This window comes from Hypanus sabinus, chromosome 7, assembly GCF_030144855.1.
Source record: "Hypanus sabinus isolate sHypSab1 chromosome 7, sHypSab1.hap1, whole genome shotgun sequence".
NCBI classification, from domain to species: Eukaryota; Metazoa; Chordata; class Chondrichthyes; order Myliobatiformes; family Dasyatidae; genus Hypanus; species Hypanus sabinus.
Genome location: NC_082712.1, coordinates 121,906,010 through 121,928,807, shown reverse-complemented (window position 1 = coordinate 121,928,807; position 22,798 = coordinate 121,906,010). Strand labels below are relative to the sequence as shown.

The 22,798-nt window shown below is 40.1% G+C and overlaps 1 protein-coding gene across 1 annotated transcript in view; it reads left to right on the top strand.

The window, feature by feature from the left end:
• The window catches only part of LOC132397139 (plakophilin-3-like), a 63,504-nt gene extending 40,917 nt beyond the window's left edge, over positions 1-22,587 (top strand). Inside the window, exons 8-13 of the mRNA XM_059975498.1 lie at positions 5,876-6,043; positions 6,624-6,803; positions 7,395-7,548; positions 11,996-12,188; positions 13,340-13,424; positions 20,752-22,587. Of these exons, the coding sequence (XP_059831481.1) occupies positions 5,876-6,043; positions 6,624-6,803; positions 7,395-7,548; positions 11,996-12,188; positions 13,340-13,424; positions 20,752-20,787 (816 nt within the window). The 3' untranslated portion in view covers positions 20,788-22,587. The remainder of the gene's footprint in view (positions 1-5,875; positions 6,044-6,623; positions 6,804-7,394; positions 7,549-11,995; positions 12,189-13,339; positions 13,425-20,751) is intronic.
• The last annotated feature ends 211 nt before the right edge of the window (positions 22,588-22,798 follow it).

Sequence of the window (22,798 nt, the reverse complement as noted above, 5' to 3'; positions counted from 1 at the left end):
TGAGGCAGTGGGAGTTGAAGGCTTCACTCCTTTTGGAAAAAATCCATAGGGAGGCAAGCCACTTCCCCAATCATCCTCACTATTATAGTGTGCCACCTCATACACCAAATCGACATCTCCATCGTCAGTCCTCTCACCAAAAGCTGCAAGGTCAACTCTCTGAGCTGAGAGTTGACTGGGTAACATTTTGATCTGTTTTAAACACTTGATGTGATCAGAACTGTCTTTTTTCTCAGCTGCTGATTTCTACACTACCTTCATTGCACTCTGTAAATCCTAACACTACTTTTCCATTTTTCTACTTCTGCATTCACCTCTTTACACTGTTCTTTACTTTTCTCTTGTCAGCCATTTACACTGAGCCTGAAACTGACCAGTGGATCAAAATCAACTGACCGTGCTCCATCAATTTCCCTTTCTTTCCTCCCTCCAACTCTTCCCTACACTTACACAATTCCTCTGCTCGTTTCTGTTTTTCTCTCTCCATATCAATTTGATCCTCCAGCATATATCCCATTATAACAGGTTTATTAAATCCCTTGTAATTTCTTTGTTTTCTTTTCACTAACTGCTTTCTGCAATGCATCCCCCAGGGCCCTGACCCTCCACTCTCAACCTTTCCTATCTACTGTTCATAGTCAGGCCATTTCATTAATAATAACTATGACAGTGAACCTGCCAATCCTCCAACTCCCCTGGGTTTTTCTTGGCTTTTCCTTTTCCCATTTTACTATCCTAATCTAGTGGGCAGTTCAGTTTAAAGCTCGGTCCCAGGCCTCCTCTTTCTTTTCAAGCACACCCCAGGACACCAAAATCTGTTGACCAATCATCAACTGGTCTAGGCTAGGCAATTTACGGCATAACTCTTAATTAATCCAAGCGTGCAGATTATCATCTTGCCCAAACATCAACATAACTGTGTTGACCCCAGGTCAACAACCTAAAACATAAATTCTACTGTTTCCCCTGCACCAATACTCACTCAGACCACTTCTCCAATTTATAACACCAAAATAAGAGATCACCCATTGGTCATACATCTACTTCCAGCTTCTGGAATCGGGTTATTCTTTGCACGAGCTACCGTTCAGAGTTTTCATCACTTTACATTTGAAACCCTTCATTCTTATACTCTTTCTTTATCAGTTCAAATGCTGTGTTTCGATCTCATTGGCTCGAACCTATCTGGTTAATGTGTATCAGATTCCCATTGGCTGTATTCCAAGCCAGCATCGATTTATTATTCCTTCGCAAGTGACAACTTGTAATTAATGACTTTGTTCTGAATCAGCCAGCATACTCCGCTCAAGTTTCTCAGGCCAGACACCTTATTCATAAACCTGCAAGTTCTATTGTATCAAAGATCACCTCACAATTAACTTCATTTTTGGAAATAATCTCTAGTTCAGCAGATTACCAGGAGCATTACTGTATCCATTTTTAAAATAGTTTGATAGAGCTATTGCGGAGAACAAAAGTTCACAAGACAGCTAACACAATGGAGATTATAGAGCAGCTTCACAAAATGGCAGCCTCCATTTCTTCAACCACATGGCAAGAACAAAAAGACGAGCAACACACACAAAATTCTGGAGGAGCTCAGTAGGTCAGGTAACATCTATGGAAAAGAGTACAGTCGATGATTCTGACTGAGACCCTTTATCAGGACTGGAGAAGGTTCTCGGCCTGAAACGTCGACTGCACTCTTTTCCATAGGTGCTGCCTGGCCTGCTGAGTTCCTCCAGCATTTTGTGTGTGTTGCTGGGACTTCCAGCATCTGCAGATTTTTCTCTTGTTTGTGATTGGACTTCTACACTACAAAGCCTCTTCCACAGTTGCCTACCCTGCAGAAGTTTAAATTTTCTCTTTGATGGCAGTTCAGTGAAACCCTGTCTCACAGCCTCCCCTCTGTGTTCTCTGCTGCCCTCCAACTCTTTGACTGTATACTCACCCAGGCACAAACCCATCTTTTTTTTCCCATCCAGTCCTGATGAAGGGTCTCGGCCCAAAATGTCAGCTGCTTACTCTTTTCCATAGACGCTGCCTGGCCTGCTGAGTTCTTTCTGCACTTTGTGTGTGTTGCTTGGATTTCCAGCATCTGCAGGTTTTCTCTTGTTTGTGGAAGAACAAAAAGACATCTGGTTTGTCTACTTCCACTGTTCTTCACCCATTCAAGTTTGATATTTTCTTCCATATTTAATTCTTACTAGAGTTTACAGGGAATGGTGCAAAAGTTTAAAATAATCCAGTGAGTGACAGTTCTGTAGATGAAAATGTCTTGTTAATGGAAAAGGTCAGAGGAATATGGCTAGACTGTTCCATGTTGACAGGACAGAGACAGTAACTCAAATAACCAACAGTGGTGTCCAGAAGAGCATCTCTGAATGCACATGTCAAACTTTGAAGTGGATGGGCAATAGTAGCAGAGAACTACAAACATACACTCAGTGCCCACTTCCTTGGGTACAAGAGGTACAAAATAAATGGTCACTGAGTGTATATTCTTGGAATTTAGGAGCTTATTTTAGGATTGCATTTGGACTGTGCTGTATATTTCTTTTGGATAGGGAATTACAAGATTGTGATCAACTGACAATTAACATCCAACAAAATTTTCTTGAGTCAATGTGGTGTGTGACTTTCAGAGATTATGCAGATACTGCTTTTTCCATTAGCCTGCTGCTTGACCTAAATGCGTAAGTACTAGAACCTAAGGATTTCTGAAATGCCTTGTCCACTTGCCTTAGTACATCTTAGAAGTGGCACAATAAGTCTAAGAGGATGGTGAAGGGAAACTTCTTCATGCAGAGGGTTGTGAGAATGTGGGATGAGCTGCCAGAGCAGGTGGTGCATGCAAGCTCGATTTTGATGTTTTAAAAGATGTTTGGGTAGGGTCTTGGATTGCAGGGGTATATTTTGGATTGCAAGGGTATATAGCTATGGTCAAGGTGCAGGTTGATGGGACTAGGCAGTTTAGATGGTCTCAGTAGGCTCAAGGGCGTATTTCTATGATTCTGTCATTTGATGGACTGATTGACTATCCCATACAGTGCTTATCTTGCCTTGGATAGGAGAGAGAAGGTAGATTGAGCAATTAAATAAGGATGGTAGGGAGAGTACCGATAGGAGTGGAAGGTTTCTATCAGCTTCAGTCCTTTGTCGACTCCAGTTAACACCTCCCAGCTTCTGTTATAATTTACACCCTCACTTGCTTGTTATCCCTCCTTGTGGGAATCCATCCAAGAGCTTGATAGCTCTTGCTCCACCCCTTCCTTTCATCTTTTTTTTAATGCTAGTTTCTCTCCTCTATCTGTCTGCCCACATGAAGGCTCTTGTCCCAAGATGTCAACTGTCCATTTCCCTCCATGGATGCTGGCTGACCCTTTGAACTTATTTTTTTAATGAAATAAACGCACCAGTTCAATCCTAGCCTAATGACGGGTCAACTTACAATGACCAATTAACTTGCAGGTCTTTGTCTTTCACCTGCAAACACGAGGAAATCTGCAGATGCTGGAAATTCAAACAACACACACAAAATGCTGGTGGAACACAGCAGGCCAGGCAGTATCTATAGGGAGAAGCGATGTCGACGTTTCGGTCCAAGACCCTTCGTCAGGACCAACCGAAAGGAAAGATAGTAAGAGATTTGAAAGTAGTGGGGGGAGGGGGAAATGTGAAATGATAGGAGAAGACCGGAGGGGGTGGGATGAAGCTAAGAGCTGGAAAGGTGATTGGCGAAAGTGATACAGAGCTGGAGAAAGGGAAAGGATCATGGGACAGGAGGCCTCAGGAGAAAGAAAGGTGGGGGGAGCACCAGAGGGAGCTGGAGAACAGGCAAACAACTAAATATGTCAGGGATGGGGTAAGAAGGGGAGGAGGGGCATTAACGGAAGTTAGAGAAGTTGCCATCAGGTTGGAGGCTACCCAGCTGGTATATAAGGTGTTGTTCCTCCAACCTGAGTTTGGATTCATTTTGACAATAGAGGAGGCCATGGATAGACATATCAGAATGGGAATGGGACGTGGAATTAAAATGTGAGGCCACTGGGAGATCCTGCTTTTTCTGGCGGACCGAGCGTAAGTGTTCCACGAAACGGTCTCCCAGTCTGCGTCGGTTCTCGCCAATATATAAAAGGACACACCAGGAGCACCGGATGCAGTATACCACACCAGCTGACTCACAGGTGAAGTGTTGCCTCACCTGGAAAGGCTGTCTGGGGCTCTGAATGGTGGTAAGGGAGGAAGTGTAAGGGCAGGTGTAGCACTTGTTCCGTTTACAAGGATAAGTGCCAGGAGGGTGATCAGTGGGAAGGGATGGGGGGTGGAGGCGAGTGGACAAGGGAGTCGCGTAGGGAGCGATCCCTGCGAAAAGCAGAAGGGGGGAGGGAAAATGTGTTTGGTAGTAGGATCTCTTTGGAGGTGGCGGAAGTTACGGTGAAAGAACAGGTCTTTCACCTGTTGCGTCTTTGGACAGTGGGATGAAACTGGATTACCAAGAGGAAACCCACGAGCTTCACAGGAAGAACGTGCAAACCTTCTTACAGAGGACGCCGGAATTGAACTTCGAACTCTGATGCCCCGAGATTGCACTAATCCACCGTGGTGCCTAGCAACTTGCTTAATTTTTCTCCTATTTAGTATTGAACTACTGGAGGATGGTTGAGTGACATTTGTTTCAGTACAGGCAATAGTTTAGAACTTGCCTGACATGCTTTGTCGGAGGAGGAGAGGCTTGGTAAATCAGGAAAGTATTCAGTCTTCGTGATCTTGCGTTTGAGTGGCTGATCAAATTAAAGTTATTGCTCAGTTATGATTCACAGCATGTTCATGATTGAATTATTGAGGTTGAGCATCCTAGAGAGGCAGTTAAATTCTTGGTGCTGGTCTTGCAGTCATGTGATATGCTCTTTTCAACAATTAAATCAGCCCAAATGTCAGGTTGTTCTGTGTGAATGCATGGATTGTTTCACAATTTAAGGAGCAGCAATGGAATTTCACAGGCATTCCTACTTCTGACCTTGTGATTAAGAAGGTCATTGATAAGCCAGTTAATCTGGGAACAGAGCTCTCTGGAGCTCAGGCAGTGTAACCACAGTCATCATCCATTGTTAAATGCATCCCTAGCCTGTGGAGCAACTTCAGTTGTAATTTCTCAGTAACCTTTATGAGAGAACCTTTTTGCCTCTATTGCCCAGTGCATTCTTGCTGTTATGATAGAATTATATTTGGCATGTTTATGGTTTGTGCGAAGACTTAATCGGTCTTTAGTGATTATTGTGGTTTTTGAAAATTTAAGGAAAGCCAATTTTCCCCACATGTGACATCTCAACTTTGCATCATTTATTATCAACTCTGAGTTTGCATGTGTTTTAACAGTACCTCATGGAGACATACCCTTGACTTCATTCAAATTTGCCTGTTAATCATTTGCATCCAGGCTAGAAGCACAGCCAAATGGTACAGTGAGCGACTATCACATGGCTTGTTGTTATCTCCCAGGCAGAATTTGCTTGGTTGGACAGTGAATACTATTTCAGTGGAAACTATTAACACTGAGCGGCGTTTTTTCACTGTGAAAGGTTTGGTGGTGGGGGGAGGGGGGGGAGAGACTCTTAAGCAGCATTATTAATCCGAACTGTTTCACTTGACTCCAGAAAGCAGCAGTTACCTTCTGATAAGTGATTAATAATGTTGTGGAAGACCTTTCTCTTCATATGTAAACATAGATAGCCAGTGGGGGTGCTGAGAGAAAACAGATGTTAACAAGCGAAAACCCTGTTTCCAGCCACATTTGGCATTGTAGATTTTGTTATGCTGTATCACAACAAGCCTTAGTGTAACATGATTTTATATTGTCTTTTCTCTTTATTAGAGCTTGGAGAATTCAACCTGTGTTCTGCGTAACTTGTCCTATCGCCTGTATGAAGAAATTCCAACGTATTATCAGAACCGACTGGAGGGTCCTGGCAGGAATGACAGAAGTGCAAAGAATGGCAATGTTGTGGGATGTTTCACACCTCAGAGTCGAAAAGCTAAAGAGGTGAGAGAGTTGTATTTCTCTTGTGAAGGTCATGCAACTATTTGGCCTACTTACTACCCGTTACGCCACTGCTGTATGGGGCAGCAATGAAGGTCCTCCATCTCTGGAGAGGAGGATTCTTCATTGCTGTTTCCATAACAATTGTTTTTTGACCAGTTAGGTTGTTAGCCCTGAGCTAAACCCTGAATCTGGAGAAACAGCGGACCATTCTTAGTTTGGCCTCTACCCTTTGACCTGTTTGGTATGGAGGACCCTACCGAGAGCCTAAGCACAAGGCCCTGACTCCAGCCAACATAACTCTAAGCAATAAAGTCAATTCAATTCAGTTCTCTGGGTCATTGAGGCCTGCAAGCCTGCAAACCCTATGGCAAGGTTGTACTCTTCTTGGAGGAACTATTTGACATGCACTAGCCTTCTCCATCTTTCAAAAATTTTCTGCTCTTTCCACCCACGATGAGCTGGGGGTGCAAAAAAAAAACTTTGCTAATTCTAACTAACAACAAAATATCTGGCTAAATGTTGCATTAGGTTAGAACCAAAACATATATGTGCACAACTATATGTAACTTTATTTTCTTAGGTCAATATGGACACAGCAATATTTTCTGAAGTATCAAAAAATCCAAAAGGAATTGAGTGGCTGTGGAACCCGACAATAGTGAAAATGTACAGCAAACTCTTGGAGAATAGTCAACACAGCCAGCAGACAACTGAAGCTGCCTTGGGAGCTCTGCAGAATATTACAGCAGGAGACGGTCGGGTAAGGGAGCATCCTTGTAGTTTATACATTTAAATGTTGGCTAAGCTGAAACATACTGAATATAAGACAGGTGTTCCCATTTAGCTCATAATTTTCTACTGGGTTGGCCACACCATATGTGGGAGGCACATGTTGTGGGCATGGTGTCTCTTCCCTTTCTCTCTTCTGTACTGCTTAATGAAACCTGGCAATGTATGGCAATACAAATGTGCCCATCTGAATCACTATTGGAGCAGTGATGTGGGTGATAACTCTGCAATGGGGAGAACTTAATCCTCACCACACTGGGCTCAAAAGCAGTTATTGAATTTATGTAAGTATTCCTGTAAGGCAGTTTTCTGTTAATTCTGTGGTTTGGTCCACTGATTGCAGAATTCTGGATATTGAGTATTGTCTTTTCTTGTAACAGCATGGCAAGGTCTGTAAAATAAGGGAGTTAAATGGTCCCTTGTCAGTTTTACAAAGGACAATATACTTCTTTATCGGACAAGGTGCCTATTACAATGAGAGAATATTGGCAACTCCAATTTCTAGTGGATCTTGGATTTCTGGTTCAGAATTGTGCCTAATTTTATACCTCTGAATTTTTAGTGGGCTTCTGTGGTAAGTCGGTTGACAATGGATCAAGACCAAACATGGTTCACACTTATTGACCTTTTGAAGAACAGTAATGATAACATATTAAAAGCCTTGACTGGCCTACTTCGAAATCTTGCCATACACGCAAAAAACAAGGAGGATGTCTGTGAGTAACTGCAGCCTTGGATTGAAACTTGTTTATTTTATTTGTGTAAATAAGAGTGATAATTGGTCGCATTGAGGTAAAACAAGAAAAAAATCTGCTATATCAATATTTCAGCACTTTTCATAGAAGTTGGTCTTCCCTTGTACAGTGCAACGAGTCCTGATTATCTGTCCTCTCCAAGCTTGTCAGCCAATTCTTTCTCATCATATACTGTAGCCATCCATTGCCCCTTTTAAATACAGCTAATGAATCTGCCTGCACATTTATTCCTAGCAGAGTATTGCAAGCAAGAAGCAGTTACTCTAATTGGGGGGAGGGGGAAACTTGAATCATGTTTTCTAAAAATTCATTTACTCCACTAGTTCACAACCCTTCTGACAATGGAACTGACCGCTCCCCTCTCCCTCCCCTACTGTTGGTGACCCAGTGTTTTATAAAGGGTCATTTGGATTTTCTTAACCTTGTACTCAGTGCTTCTCTACTGCATTGGATCTTGTATGATTTTTTTTTAAACCACGTTATTAACAAAGAATGAACAGGTAACTCCATAATCATTGTTCATGTAGCCCATTTAAATTGTGCCCTCTTATTTGTATAACATGAATGCACTTTTTATTTCTTGCCATTAAATTCCATGCACTCATTCCACCTGCCCTTATTTCCTTACTATCCTCCTCACCGTTCATGGCATTTGGACATTTTGTGCCAAGTTTGGAAATTGTGTACTGTACACCCAAGTTTACCATAAATGCTTTAGAAGCAGTAGGGCTAGTAATGATTCCAGTGGAACCTCCCTGCACATTTCCATCCAGTCTGAAAAACAACCTTTAAAACTGATTGCAAAATATTCAGGGGCAGAATGTTGGTAACACATTCAGCAACATCGAAAGGCAGAGAAACAGAATTAGGTCAAGGATACTTCGCTGGAACTGAAAAAGACAACTTGTTTAAATTTGTGAAGGTGGGGGGTTGGCTGTGATAGGTGCAGAATTGTCAAAATATATGATTTCATTGTTATGTAGCAACTGCTGTTTTTATTTAAATACAAACAGTTTGAAATACAGTAAATTGAAAGCAAAGTCCTGCACATCTGGAAAAAAAAGTTTACAGTGAAGGAGTAGTTATCTGAAACTATTATCAAAGCAGTAAGCCCAGAGGTTTACGATGGGCTTTGTTAGTCCTTTAAGAGAACTGAGAAAATAGACTGTTCCATCCATTCAATGAAAGGACTGCGCCAGGATCACCCCCAGGTCTATGACCTTTCCATTGGATGGAAATCTAAGCAGTACACTTTTAACACAGCCACTTGTCTTTAACTGGCTGAACTCATTCTTGCATTGAAAACTTCTTCAACTTCACTCACTTTCAAGGCTTTGGCTATGGGAACTTGGTAATTGGTCATGATCTTTCAAGAATCACTTGATTGTGACATGATCCCGGAGGACTGGAAGATTGCAAATGTAACTCCACTCGTTAAGAAGGGAGAAAAGCAAAAGAAAGGAAATTATAGGGTAATTAGCCTCACCTCAGTGGTTGAGAAAGTGTTGGAGTCTATTATTAAGGATGAGGTTTCAGGGTACTTGGAGACAAATGATAAAATAAGTCAAAGGCAGCATGGTTTCTGTAGAGGGAAATCTTGCCTGACAAATCTGTCGGTGTTCTTTGAGGAAGTAACAAGCAGGGTGGACAAAGGAGAGGCAGTGATGTCATTTACTTGGATTTTCAGAAGGTGTTTTATAAGGTGCCATACGTGAGGCTGATTAACAAGATAAACTCTTATTGCATTATAGGAAAGATACTGGGATAGATAGCAGATTGGCTGACAGGCAGGATGCAGCAAGTGTGAATAAAAGGGACCTTTCCAGGTTGGCCGCTGATGACTAGTGGTGTTCCTTGGGTCAGTATTGGGACCACTGCTTCTCACATTATTAATTCCACTTTCTAAATAATTGACAGCTTTGTGGCAAAATTTGCAGATGTTACGAAGATAGGCAGAGGGGTAGGTACTGCTGAGGAAGCAAAGTGATTGCAGCAGGACTTGGACAAATTGGAAGATTGGGCAAAAAGGTGGCAGATGGAATATAGTGTTGGGAAATGTATGATAATGCATTTTGGTAAAAGGAACAATAGTGCAGACCATTATCTAAATGGGGAGAAGGCTGAAACATTTAGAGGTGCAGGGGGACATCGGAGTCCTCGTACAAGACTCCCAGAAGGTTAATTTACTGGTTGAGTCTGTGTTAAAGAAGACAGATGCAATGTTGGCATTTATTTCAAGGGGGATAGAATATAAAAGCAAGGAGATAATGCTAAACCTTTATAAGACACTAGTCAGACCACACTTGGAGTATTATGAACAGCTTTGGGTCCCATTTCTCAGAAAGGATGTGCTGTCTTTGGGGAGAGTCCAGAGAAAGTTCACAAAAATGATTTTGGGAATGACAGGGTTAACATATGAGGCGTGTTTGGCAGCTTTGGGTCGGGGATCTCATTGAAACCTACTGAATATTGAAAGGACTAGATAGCATGGATATGGAGAGGATGTTTCCTATGGTGGGGGGTATCCAGAATTAGAGGGCACAGCCTGAAAATTGAAGGGTGATTCTTTAGAACAGAGGTAATGAGGAATCTTTTAACCAGAGAGTAGTAAATCTGTGGAATGCTCTGCCACAGACTGCTTTGTGTATATTTAAGGTGGAAGTTGATTGTATACTGATTGGTCAGGGGATCAAAGGATATGGTGAGAAGGCAAGTGTATGAGGTTGAGTGGGATCTGGGATCAACCATGATGAAATGGTGCAGCAGACTCGATGGGCTGCATGGCCTATTTTTGTCTTGTGGCTTTATGGCCTAACTTGCATGCGCCCAAGCTATTCCTGCCTTTTAGTAAATATGTGGAAAAGGTCTTGTTCATGTCTCCTTTGTATATTTCATTGATAACAGGAGCAGAATTAGGCCATTTAGCCCATTGATTCTGCTGTACCATTTATTTTCCCTCTAAACCCCAATTTCTTGATTTCTCTCTGTAACCTTTGACACCTTTACTAATCAAGAATCTGTCAACTTCTGTTTTAAATATACCCAATAGTTTGACCTCCACAGCCATCTGTGGCAATGAATTTCGCAGATTCACCACCCTCTGGCTAAAGAAATTCCTCTTCACCTCTGTTCTGAAGGGACATTTTGTGGAAGTGCTTCCTGCACTTGTATGTAAATTACAATACAGTTGCTGTTAATTTCCACTCTGCTGTCATATGTAAGAGTTCATATCTGTCCTTCTCTCTCTCTCTTGATACCTCTTTGACAGGGAATGTCATCCACTTTTAGCATTCTGAAAGGACCATTGCCCCTACTTAACTCTTCCATCTCCACAGTCCATATCCAATGGCGTGGCACCTTTCTACACAAGGATGAAAATGTGTATCTCCATTATCTCTCTTCTTTCCACCATCTGGGACCCAAACAGCTCTTCAAGGTAGATCAGTGGCTCACTTGCACTTCAATTTAGGTCACCAATGTGGTTTCCTCCACACCTAGAGAAAGCAAATGCACGATGTGACTCCTTTGCAGAACCTTTCCTGCATTCAGTCCACAAGGGTTGTCTTTGACTTTCGAGCTTCTATTTGCATGTGAATTAATTCTCTGTTCCTCATCCACTCTGACTTCTGTTTTGAGCCTCCAATATTTTTATCCAATGATGCCCAGCATACATGTGAGTGTAACTACCTCATCTTCCCATTAGGCATGTTACAGTCCTTGGGATTTATGATTTCAGGTTGCCCTTTCCACACTTTTGTTACACAGATGTGGTAATATTTTTGATTCAATTTATTATGTTTCAAATAGTTTCTGTACCAACGTAAAGTAATTGCTATGTTGACAACGTTGGTCCGTACCTCATGACAAACATTCCCTCATTTCTATCCACCTTCACTCTGCAGCTTTAAAACAAGTTTATCTTTCTCCCAGTTTTGATGAATGGATCTTTCACTCTTTTCTATTAGTTAACCAATTTGCTGCCCATGCTGTCCCACTGTTCCATGGCTTTGTTAATGATGACATCTATGATGAGGCACCTATCAAATGCCCTTCGGAAATCACTATATGCCTCATCAAGCACATTCCTATCATCAAACCCACTATTTTATCAAACAAAAAGCAAGTTTAACAAATTCTTGGCTTTGTTTTTAATATGTGTCCAAGTAAATTCTAATTGCATCCCTGATTATAGTTTCTAGGACTTTTGCTGTACATTAACTTGTCTAGACTACAGTTAATAGATTTTTCCCTCAACCCTTTTTTGAGTAAATATTATAATATTTCCAGTTTACCAATCTTGGTCTCCACCCCTGACTCTCTTGGTTCAAAATTTTGCCTTGTACATCTGAGTACAAATGGTTTTAAGCTAGAAGAAAGTACTTTAATATGTCAACTGTATTTTCTGTAGCAATCAAAATCATTGGACCTCTCTTGAATAAATTACCAGAGGATATTAACTTCTCTTCAACGTCGGATGAAGTGGCTGCTAATATTTGCACGATACTCAACAGTCTAGTAGTCGAAACTGTTGAAGCACCCAGACAAATTGTGAACCATAATGGATTAAGAAAGATCATAAACATTAAAGAGAGAAGAGATTCGTAAGTAAATAAACATCATATGCAAAAATTATATTTTAATTTTCTCCTCTTGGTAGTAAATTTAAATTAAAATATCAGTTGATGGGGAGCTAGATTGGGAAAAATGCAAACCTTGTCTTGTTTAGGGGAATGCATTTATCACACTTCTGAATTTAAATGTACAGAGTTCAAGTACAATTTGTACTTGTGATGAACTAAAATAAAGCAAGATATATAATTTTCAGTCTTATTTGATGTCAAAGAAGATTATCTATACCTGTAAAAAAAAAATCAATGTATTGGCTTATTGATTGGCAACTGCATTGCTTGTCAGGGAGTTTAGCTGGAGGCTTGATGAATTTAGATCATTAATACACTAAATCAGAAAGGATGTACAATACGTACCTTGCTTTACATTTATGCCGTCTAATGCATTCTGTTTACCATTGAGAATACTTCTCAGTGCACCTATTGAGTGGTTGAGAATTCCTCGTTGTCAGTGGCAGCAGGATCTTAAATGCAGTCCTTCTACAAAACATTTGCATCGGCCTTTGTGCAACAGTTCTTACTTATTTATTGATTGATAAATACATCGCAGTAACAGGCCCTACTGGCCCACAGAGACTACACTGCCCAATTACACCCATCTGACCAGTTAACCTACTAAGTCGTGTGTTTTTGGAGTCACAGGGCTCTCTGGCACTGTAATAATATTTAGATACTACCGTGCTGCTCTTGTTTTCTTTCTATATGTCCTGGAAACAGCCCATACATAAGAATCCTCTGCTAAGTGACAACGACCTGTGCAGCCTTTTCCAGACTTTGGCAAATGCACTTTAAACAGCGAAGCAGATGATCACCTCATCCACATTGCAGCCCTCTCAATGGTAGTACAGGAAGGATCGGGCAGGGTTCCTCTCACTGTCATGTCAGTCAAGCCAGGTCTTGGTGCTTGTTGGGTTCTATCGATAAGTAATGCTGCCAGTTTGACAGTCAACTCGAGAAACCATCTCACGCGATTCTTTGTCTTCCTTCTGCTCTAGTGTCTAAATGATTATAAATGTTGGGTCACTATTAATTTGATACAAGTAAATCATTGTAAACTTTGTCAAAGAACAGAATGGTAGGAGCCAATAAATGTTAGCTTGGTGACAGATTGATTTTCTTTTCAGTGAATCTGAGAAAGCTGTAAAAGCTGCTTCTAGTCTTCTGGGAAACATGTGGTATTACAAGTCCATGCATCGCGAATATAGATCGGTAAGTAACAAAGCAATTAGACACGCCCAAACCAGTAGTACCAGTTTGGCCACTCAGCCTTTCAATCAAATTGTGTAGGGATAATCTAAAACTATATACTAGAGTAGCAATCAGCAAAGTTGAAAGTAAACCACATTCCTCTGCCACAATGGTTCATTTTCCTTTCCCAGTGACTCTCTACTAATTATCCTGATTTCTGATACATTTTGTGGCTACACCTTTTTCAAACTGTTTAGCTGTCTAATTCCCTGCTGAAGGTGACAGTGGAACCTGTCTCCATTGCATCTTCTGGCAGGGCAACCATATCGCACACACAAAAACAAAATCTTCTCAAGATGCAAGAACTCGTAAGGACTCAAACTCGGAAAATTTTCAGTGGCAGGAATTGCATTTTTAACTGATGAAGCACGACAGATCAGTTAATTCATACTTAACTGATTTTATTGGTTCATGTTCAATAGAATCAACAACTTGCCTGCTTTACATGCTTCTTTCTTCTAGAGAAACAGGCAGATCATTGTTGGGGCATGAAGGTGGGAGAGAGATGACGTGGTGGAATTCACAACACTGTTCTGATCTTGATAGACAAATTATGCATGGGCTGTGTTGTGGATGGCACTATTCTAAGACCCAGTGTATTATAAGATGCAGAAACAGCATTGATCCATTAATCCCTTTTTATTCCAGTTACCCCAGATGTATGGAATAACACTAAGTGGAAGAGATAAAAGTACATTATCTGTTCAAAATAAAATGAGTTTCCTTAAAAGCACTGCATGCCTGAATGTTTCAAGGCAAAATTTAAATACAATATTCTGAACCATTTTAGGGGAAAGATGAAGAAAGCTAAATTTCTTTTTGAAAACAAGTATTTCCCAATTCCCTAAATATTGAAAGCTGGATACCTCCTCCTTGTCAGCCCTCAAGGGCAGGTCTCCTTTGCAGCATCAAGTTCACCTGGGAATTTCAAAATTACCTAACAGTACTAAAGTCTGAGAAGGAGGCTGGAAAGGGATAAGGCAGCTCTCAGACACTCTTATTTACCCATAGCACAGGATCTTGTGAAGGAGCACCATGTCATTGTCTCCCACACTATCGCCAACCTCATCGACTGTGGTACTGTCAGTCCATTGTCACCAACCTCATAGCTTCTGTACCCCACACTGTTGATTTCTACCTCCCATCCACAAGTCGAACTGTCCTGGTAAGCACTTTGTTTCTGCCTACACCTTCCCCATTAAACTTGAGTCTGCATACCTTGACACCATTTTGTGCCCCTTAACTCAGTTCCTACTAACCTACATCCATTGCACTTCATATGCTCTCCACCTCTTCAATAACTTTCAGTTCCCTTGTTGGATCACCTTATTTTCACAATCAATGCCCAGTCCCTAAAAACTTCCATTCCCCATCAGGAAGGCCTTCAACCTCTCTGCTTCTTTCTTGACAAAAGGCCTAACCAGAATCAGAATTGGGTTTGATATCACTGGCATATGTTGCAAAATTTGTTGTTTTGCAGCAGCAGTATATTACAATACATAATAAAAAATCTATAAATTGCAATAAGAACTATATATAAATGAAGTAAGTAGTGCAAAAAATGAGCAAGAAAGAATAGATGTAGTGAGGTAGTGTAGTTGGATTCATTCCCATTCAGGAAAGTGAAGGCATGCATTTATTTTGGAAAAAATGTAACCAATTAGACCAGGGTTAGGCAACTTACGGCCCGCGAAAGTATTTTGACCAGCCTGTGCAGGTTTTCAGATGGAATCATTCAAATTTGTAAACAGAAACAGCGTCACTGTGTTTTAACAAAAAATCCAGATATTTACATGTGCTTACGCTTGTTGAATAGCTCGCATTTTGAAATAAAATCAAAGAAAAAAATACCAATGGCAATGAATGCAAAACGCAGGAAGGTAGACACTGAGTGCTGAAATTTCCAAGACACTTGGACACTAGATTACTTCTTCATTGAGCAAGCTGGGAAACCAGTTTGTCTCACTTGCTTAGAAAATGTTGCTGGGAAGAAGGTGGCAAATATCAGGTGACATTATGAGACTCACCATAGTGGAAATTTTAACAAGCTTACTGGAAGAATGGGAAGATAAAGTTCAGCGAACGAAGGCTAGTTTTGGAAAACAAACATAATTTTTTGCCAAGAAAAGCAGCAAAAATGAAGGAAATACCCTTGCTACTCAGTTTGATGTGGAAGTGAACACAGCATCAGAAATTTTTCAAATGGAATTGATTGAGATGCAGTGTGATGATATATTGAGATCAAAATTTCATTCTGAAGATGTGTCTGTGCTTGACTATAGAAAATATATTCATCCAACTGGGAAGTATCCTAACTTAGTGGACCATGCAAAAAAGATGGCATCATTGTTTGGCAGCACTGATCTGTGTGAGCAATTATTTTCAAGAATGAAGCACACCAAGAACCATTTGAGAACAAGATTAACCGATGCCCATCTGGGTAACGTCTTGCTCTTGGCATCAACATGTCTGACACCCAATTTTGAGAATCTTTCAAGCAACAAACAGCATCAAGTTTGACATTGATTTATCAACTGTCTGCATTAAAATTTTCTTTTTTTTGTTATACTTAATTTACCAACATTCAGTGCATCATGTTCATATGTTTTATGTTTAATGATTCTTTGTGTCCTAATAGATTCAAAAGATGCATTGACTGAAATAAATTGCAACTAAACTGAGTTCTTTGATTACTACTTTGCATCCTTATTTAAGCACAGATGATTTTCTAGCATGTGTTATTCATTAATTTGAGGCAAAACATTAACTAGATGTATTTAAATGGATAATTCCCATATTTGAATTTTTTGAATGGCATTTATCTGGCCCATCATCCGCTCATTAATACACGATCCGGCCCACAGAGGCAAAAAGGTTGCCGACCCTGAATTAGACACTTGTGATGCCTGTATTTAGTTGCATGGGGATAAACCAAAAATTTGCATATTTTGATCCTGTGTTTTGAGAAAAATTAAAGAACCTTGGGTGACAAAGTGTATTAAGTGTACAAAGTGTATTTAGGAAAACGTATTTGAAAAATGTCAGCTGTAGCAAGCAGGGATCTGGGGAATCCTTTGAGCATTACAAGAAATGTAGGAGTACACAGAAGAAAGAAAGTAGAAAGACAAAAAGGGGCCATGAGATTTTCCTGGCAGGCGAGGTAAAGAAATTCTGTCAGTATCTGTAAGCATATTAAAAACAAAAGGATAGTTTGGGGGAAAAGGTAGGAGACCTTAAGGATCAATGTGTTAATTTACATGTGGAACCACAGGAAATGAGTCTTCAATGAATACTTTCCGTCTGTATATACCCTGGAGAAGGACATGGAAGCTGATGTGGTCAGGAGAGGGAACAGAGAAGGAGGTGTTGAGGGTCTTGACATGCATAAAGGTGGATAAATCTCCACAGTCTAACCAGGTGTATACTGGGATGTTATGGGAGAAGCAAGGGAGGAGATTGCTGGGGCCCTGACAAAGAATTTTGTGGTGGTTTTATTTCAGAAAGACTGCAAAAGTAAGCCAGGGAACTACAGGTCAGTCAGCCTCACAACAGTGGTAGCCAAGTTACTGGAGGGGATTCTGAGGGACTGGACTAATTTGCATTTGGAAACACAAGGACCAGTTAGAGCCATTTGGCATGTAGAGGAAATTGTGTCTTTCAAATTTAATTTGAGATTTTTAAAGAAGTGACAAAGAGGATTGTCAAGGGCGTGCAGTAGATGTCACCTATGTGGACTTCAGCAAGGCCTTTGATAAAGTCCCATATGATGGGCTAGAAAGTCTGAGGATCAAATACCAACTTGTTACAAAATTGGCTCAGTGAAAGGGAGCAGAGGGTGGTACAGGAGTACTGTTTTTCAGCTTGGAAGTGTGTGACTAGAGGCGTGCCTCAGGGTTTGAAACTGTCCTCTGTTTCAGTGGGTATGTAGCTGGCATCATTAGTAAGTGTGCAGATAATAACAAAATATTACTAGATATTGAAGAATGTTGCCTAAGGTTATAGCATTATACAGACTAAATGGAAAAAGTAGGCAAAGCAATGGCTAATGGAATTTAAGTTGGCAAATTGATACATTTTGAGAAGTTAATACAGGGCAGGACTTGCACAGTGAATGGCAGGACTCTGGGGAATGTTGTTGAACAGATACACACCTTGGAATGAAAATACATATTTCCCTGAAAGCTGAAATTTTGGTAGAACCTGAGTGGATTATTTCATTCAACTTTATTTGCCCCAGCACTGTTCTGAACTGTTCCCACAACTTGTGGATTTACTTATAAGGACTCTTCATCTCATGTTCTTGGTATTAATTGCTCATTTATTATTATTATTATTTCTTCTTTTGAATTTGCACAGTTGGTTGTCTTTTGCACACTGGTTGTCCACCCTCTAGGGTGTGGTCTTTCATTGATTTTGTTATGGTTATTGGATTTATTGAGTGTGCCCACAAGAAACCTAATCTCAGGGTTGTAAGTGTCGGCCATTTTACCTACTTTGGGAGATTTCAGCGATCATTTTGGTAGCGGTGTACATTCCACCTCAGTCCAAATTCAAACAGGCTCTAGATGGTCTGAGTAATGGGATCAACGTGCAAGAAACAGCAGACCTTGACGTCTTCACCATCTTTTTGGGGGCTTTTAACTAGGTCTGCCTGAAAAAGTCACTATATTATTACCATCAACAAAACACTTGTAGTACCAGAAGAAACAACACACTGGACCACTGTTATACCACCATCAAGAGTGCTTACCACGCTATTCCACGTCCACACCTTGGAAAGTCTGATCACTTGGCTGCAGCACCAGTAGTGAGGACTAGGGAAGCAAAGGAGCACTTACAGGACTGCTTCGAATCGGTGGACTGGTCTGTATTCAGGGATTCATCTTTGAAACTTGTTGAGTATGTCGCAGTTGCTACTAATTTCATTAAAACCTGTGTGGGTGGGTGTGGACCAACTAAAATTTGTTGTGCATTCCCAAACCAAAAGCTAAAATACTCAAAAACTTCTACAGATGTACTGTGGAGAGCATTCTGACAGGCTGCATCATTGTCTGGTAAGGGGGTGTGTGGCTAACACACAGGATCAAAAGAAGTTACTGAAAGTTAGTCAGTTCCATCTTGGGTACGAACCTCTATAGTATCCAAGGCATCTTCAAGGAGCGCTGCCTCAGAAAGGCAGCATCCATTATTATGGACTCCCATCACCCAGGACATTTCCTCTTCTCATTTTTACCATCAGGTAGGAGGTACAGAAGCCTGAAGGCAGACACTCAGCGACTCAGGAACAGCTTCTTCACCTCTGCTATCCGGTTCCTAAATGGACTTTGAACCATGAATATTACCTCATTTTTTATCATTATTTCTGCTTTTGCACTATTTTTATCTTAACTATTTAATTTATATATACAGTATACTTACTGTAATTTTGTTCTATATTTTCATGTATTGCTGCCTCTAAGTTAACAAATTTCACGACATATATCAATGATATTAAACCTGATTCTGATTCTAAAAGAATGAAGCCATTAAGCTGGAAAATCTGCATAAAGATGCACAAGGATGTTAGTAGGTCTGAAGGGCTTATGTTAGATGGAAAGACTGGATAGGCTGGGGCTTTCCTTCCTGGAATGCAGGAGGCTGAGGGGTGTCCTTATAGAGATTGATGATACTATGATAGCATGAATAAACGGTCAGTGTTTTTCTCCCAAGTGTCTACTATAGCAGGGGTTCCCAACCTGGGGTCCAGTGAGCCCACGGTTAACAGTAAGGCTGCAAGGTATAGGAATGGTTGGGAACCCCCTACACTCTCAATTTGAGGTGAGAGGTGAACAATTTAACAGAGATCTGAGGGACAGTGTTTTCCACACACGCTAGTGTGGATGTGAAAAGAGCTGCCAGAGGAGGTGGCAAATGCAGATATGCCAAGCTTCTGGAAAATGTGGACTGCTCCCCATCTTTGAAAGACAGGCCCCATTTCAAATGCTCCATTTTAGCCTTTAGTTCTAGAGAACGGGAATTTGAAGATTAAGACCTCAAAACCTATGGTATCAGAGCGGAAGGGATCCTTGCCCTCCTGTAAGCTTTTGAAAAATGGACGAACAACAGTAGACGGCTCGAGTTACTGTAAAGAAACCAACATTGTTTCTACAAAATCTTTCAAATCCTATTTCAAGTTAATTGATTTAATGCTCTCACAAGTCATCAATGTGCAGCATTGAAGCCACTGACTATTGGCCAGCTCATGTCACTCGCATGCCTCATGGACAGAGTTAAAGATCCAGGGTGTTTACTTTTTTTGCTGGAATAGTGCAACATCACCGTTGGTTTATTACAGTTGTAAGCTGAGAAGGGTCACTATTGGAAAAATCATGCACACAGCTGTGCATTAAGGATAAATGACAGTATTACCTCAAACTACCCATCCAATCACCTTATCAGCCACAGGCTGCCCTACCTGCGGTTAAGTTTCAGGCATAGACAGTCTAATCATGGTTCTGATGGACTGGCTGATAAGAAGGGAAGATAGACAAGATGGAGTTTTAGAAGACTTTGAAGGAGGATTGTTGGCTTTAGGAATGTATGAGTTCTGATTCATTCCTAGCCATCCTTCTAGATTTTAATCTCATTAGAGAAGGACAAATGGATAGAAATGGGAGCCTTCAGATAAAGCTGCTGTTGCGAAGTCCAGTGGTTACTAAGGACTGAATTAGGCAAGTGGGAACCGTTTGTTTGCTGAGAGAAAGATATGTACAGCTAGATTTAAAATAAACACAGCTGTTTTCTCTTTTATCCTTTTGAATGGCTGGTGTTTTGAAACTAGTTGTTAACTGTTAAAGTGGAGCATTTTTAGTATTGCCATGTCTCTAGAGTGGGTAACTGCAGATCCTATCTTTCCTCTTCATTTATTTAATATGTCATGAAGTGTCTAGGAGATGGCTGAGTCTATTGACCCTGTGCTGTTGTTGGGATTATCTGATATACAGCTGGGCCTATGGTCTTACTCACAACCTGTCCATCATTATTGGCTTAAAAGATTGACAACCCTGTACTATCCTCGGGCCTCCCTCTACTCATTAGCAACACTGATCTGCCAGATATCTGTACCAACTATCACCTCCACCCACTCCTCCCACGCAAAAGCATAATGTTCACATCAAGAGTTAACTGCAGGGCAATTAAAAGGCAGTGAATGTAAATATGTTGCTTTCTTTGATATTGTTATAATGTGCTGTTACGTTTTTAGATTATTTGAAACAACTGACTCGTGATTATTTTTCTTTTCTTGCAGAAGGGCTTCCTAAAGAACAATTTTGTGCCTTACTGAAGTATAATCGGACACCAGGGCTTCGTTCAAAGCAAGAGACAAAAGCAAATACTTAAATGTGCTACTTCAAAAATAGATATAACAAACATGAACTTTTTTTTTGTTTTCACGTGCTTAACACTTGCCTAGTAGTGTCTGAATCTAATCAAAGTGCACTGGCGCTGAACATTGCCATTGGCAACATTGAGATCTGATGCAGCCAAGTGGAAAATGTATATCAAAATGTTATATTAAAATTTTGTAATAGTCAATTATGTGTATCTGTCTGGAGTTCTAAATGGGGCTTATCAAGATTACTCTTCAAAACTTAATGAGCCTATTCAGGAATTAATTTTTATTTGATTACTTCCGAAGTAGTTTTGCATTTATAATCTTTAAAGACTTTAATTGAACTATTAGTCCCGCTTCAACATGTGGCCAGATAATTCAATATGTGGAATGGGTTTACAGTAAATTTAAATGATTATTATCAATGGCTTGGTTTGATTTATAATTCTGTTAAGTTGCCATTTTCTGAGGGGTAGACTTTTTCAAGGTGATATTTACTGATGTCATTCAGTTGTATTATTTAGTTTGGGCAAATGGGATTTGAATTTGTATAACATTAAAATATTTAGGTAATATGAACCATATGCAGTTTAGTTAGCAAAATAGAATTAACAAGTGGAAATGGTGTTAATGGAAAGTTAATTCTGGCATGTTGCAATTGACAGAGTTGTATTTTATAAAACCATATTAACACATTCTCAAAGCTAAGCAAATTTAATTGCATGGTGGCAGCAATTTTCTAACATTGATTTCCAATAAATGGTTTAGTTAAAAGTAAACAAAAAGCTTTTCCAACTCCTGTGAACAGAATTTGAGTTGCTGGGTTAGGCATTTGGTTTGGAATGGCACAACTATGCACAGTGATTTTTGGTGAGGCAGCAGGCAGGCAGCAAAGAAATTTAATGAGGAACGCAAAGGAGTGAGAAGAGCTTTGGTTGTGTAATGTGATCTGCACAGATTGTAAGCACATCCTGTAACACTCTTGGAAATGGCATTTAAAATGTAGATGTATAATTGGGCTTGTTGACTTTTCTAATTAGCAATAATTAGAATGAGATTAACTGTAGATAATGTATATTTGTATTATAGTGTATCCTTCCCACTACCACCTCAATCAATAGAAATTCTGGCTAAATTTCTCGATACATTTATTATTGTAGAAAATTGCAATACATAAATCCAAAGAAGCAGTTTTAGTGTTTTGAAATAGTCATTGCTTCATTAAACCAACTGAATGGACAGCCGGGTGCTTTACTGGTATCTCGGTTGTTGTATGGCAATTTTGGGTCTCTTGATAATGGCAGACATTCTTAATGACCAAATGGATCTCTCATGTTCCCCCAATAGAGGCAGGAAAAGTGGGAGGTGAGTGCAAAGCATATAGAAAAGTAAGTGTGCAGTCTGATATGAAAGTTGGAGAATAAAATGTTGACTTGTATTGCATGTAAGATGGGAGAACTGCTGGGGAAGGAGGGGTAAAAACAAGGTTTGTTCTTTGACATGTCATGGAATATTTTCAGAGAACAACCAAATTCTTGATATAAAAATGATATAGTCATGATCCCTGTGGACCAGTCAGATAACCAAGTGACATGGGGAAAAAAAATTACTGTAGATAAATAGATGGACAATTAGGTATTTTGTAAATGGCCTTTTTCTTTAAATATTACAGTGACAATTTTAACTGTAAAATGCCAGCTCTTTGCTTTTGTAAAACTTTGTTTTAAAAAAAATAAAAATGCTTTAATTTTTCATCTGATCTCAAAATATTCATCTTTATTGTACTTCATGTAGTATGTCACAATCTGAAATTGCCAGATGGTTATCCCCTGAGACTTTTTCGAATAATGTGCTGGTTTTAAAAAATAAATACTTCAGATTTACTGGAAGGACATTCAAACTAATAGTAATGTCCTTTCTAAGGCAAACATTCCCGATACTCTGGGCTTAAGTACACCCAGTC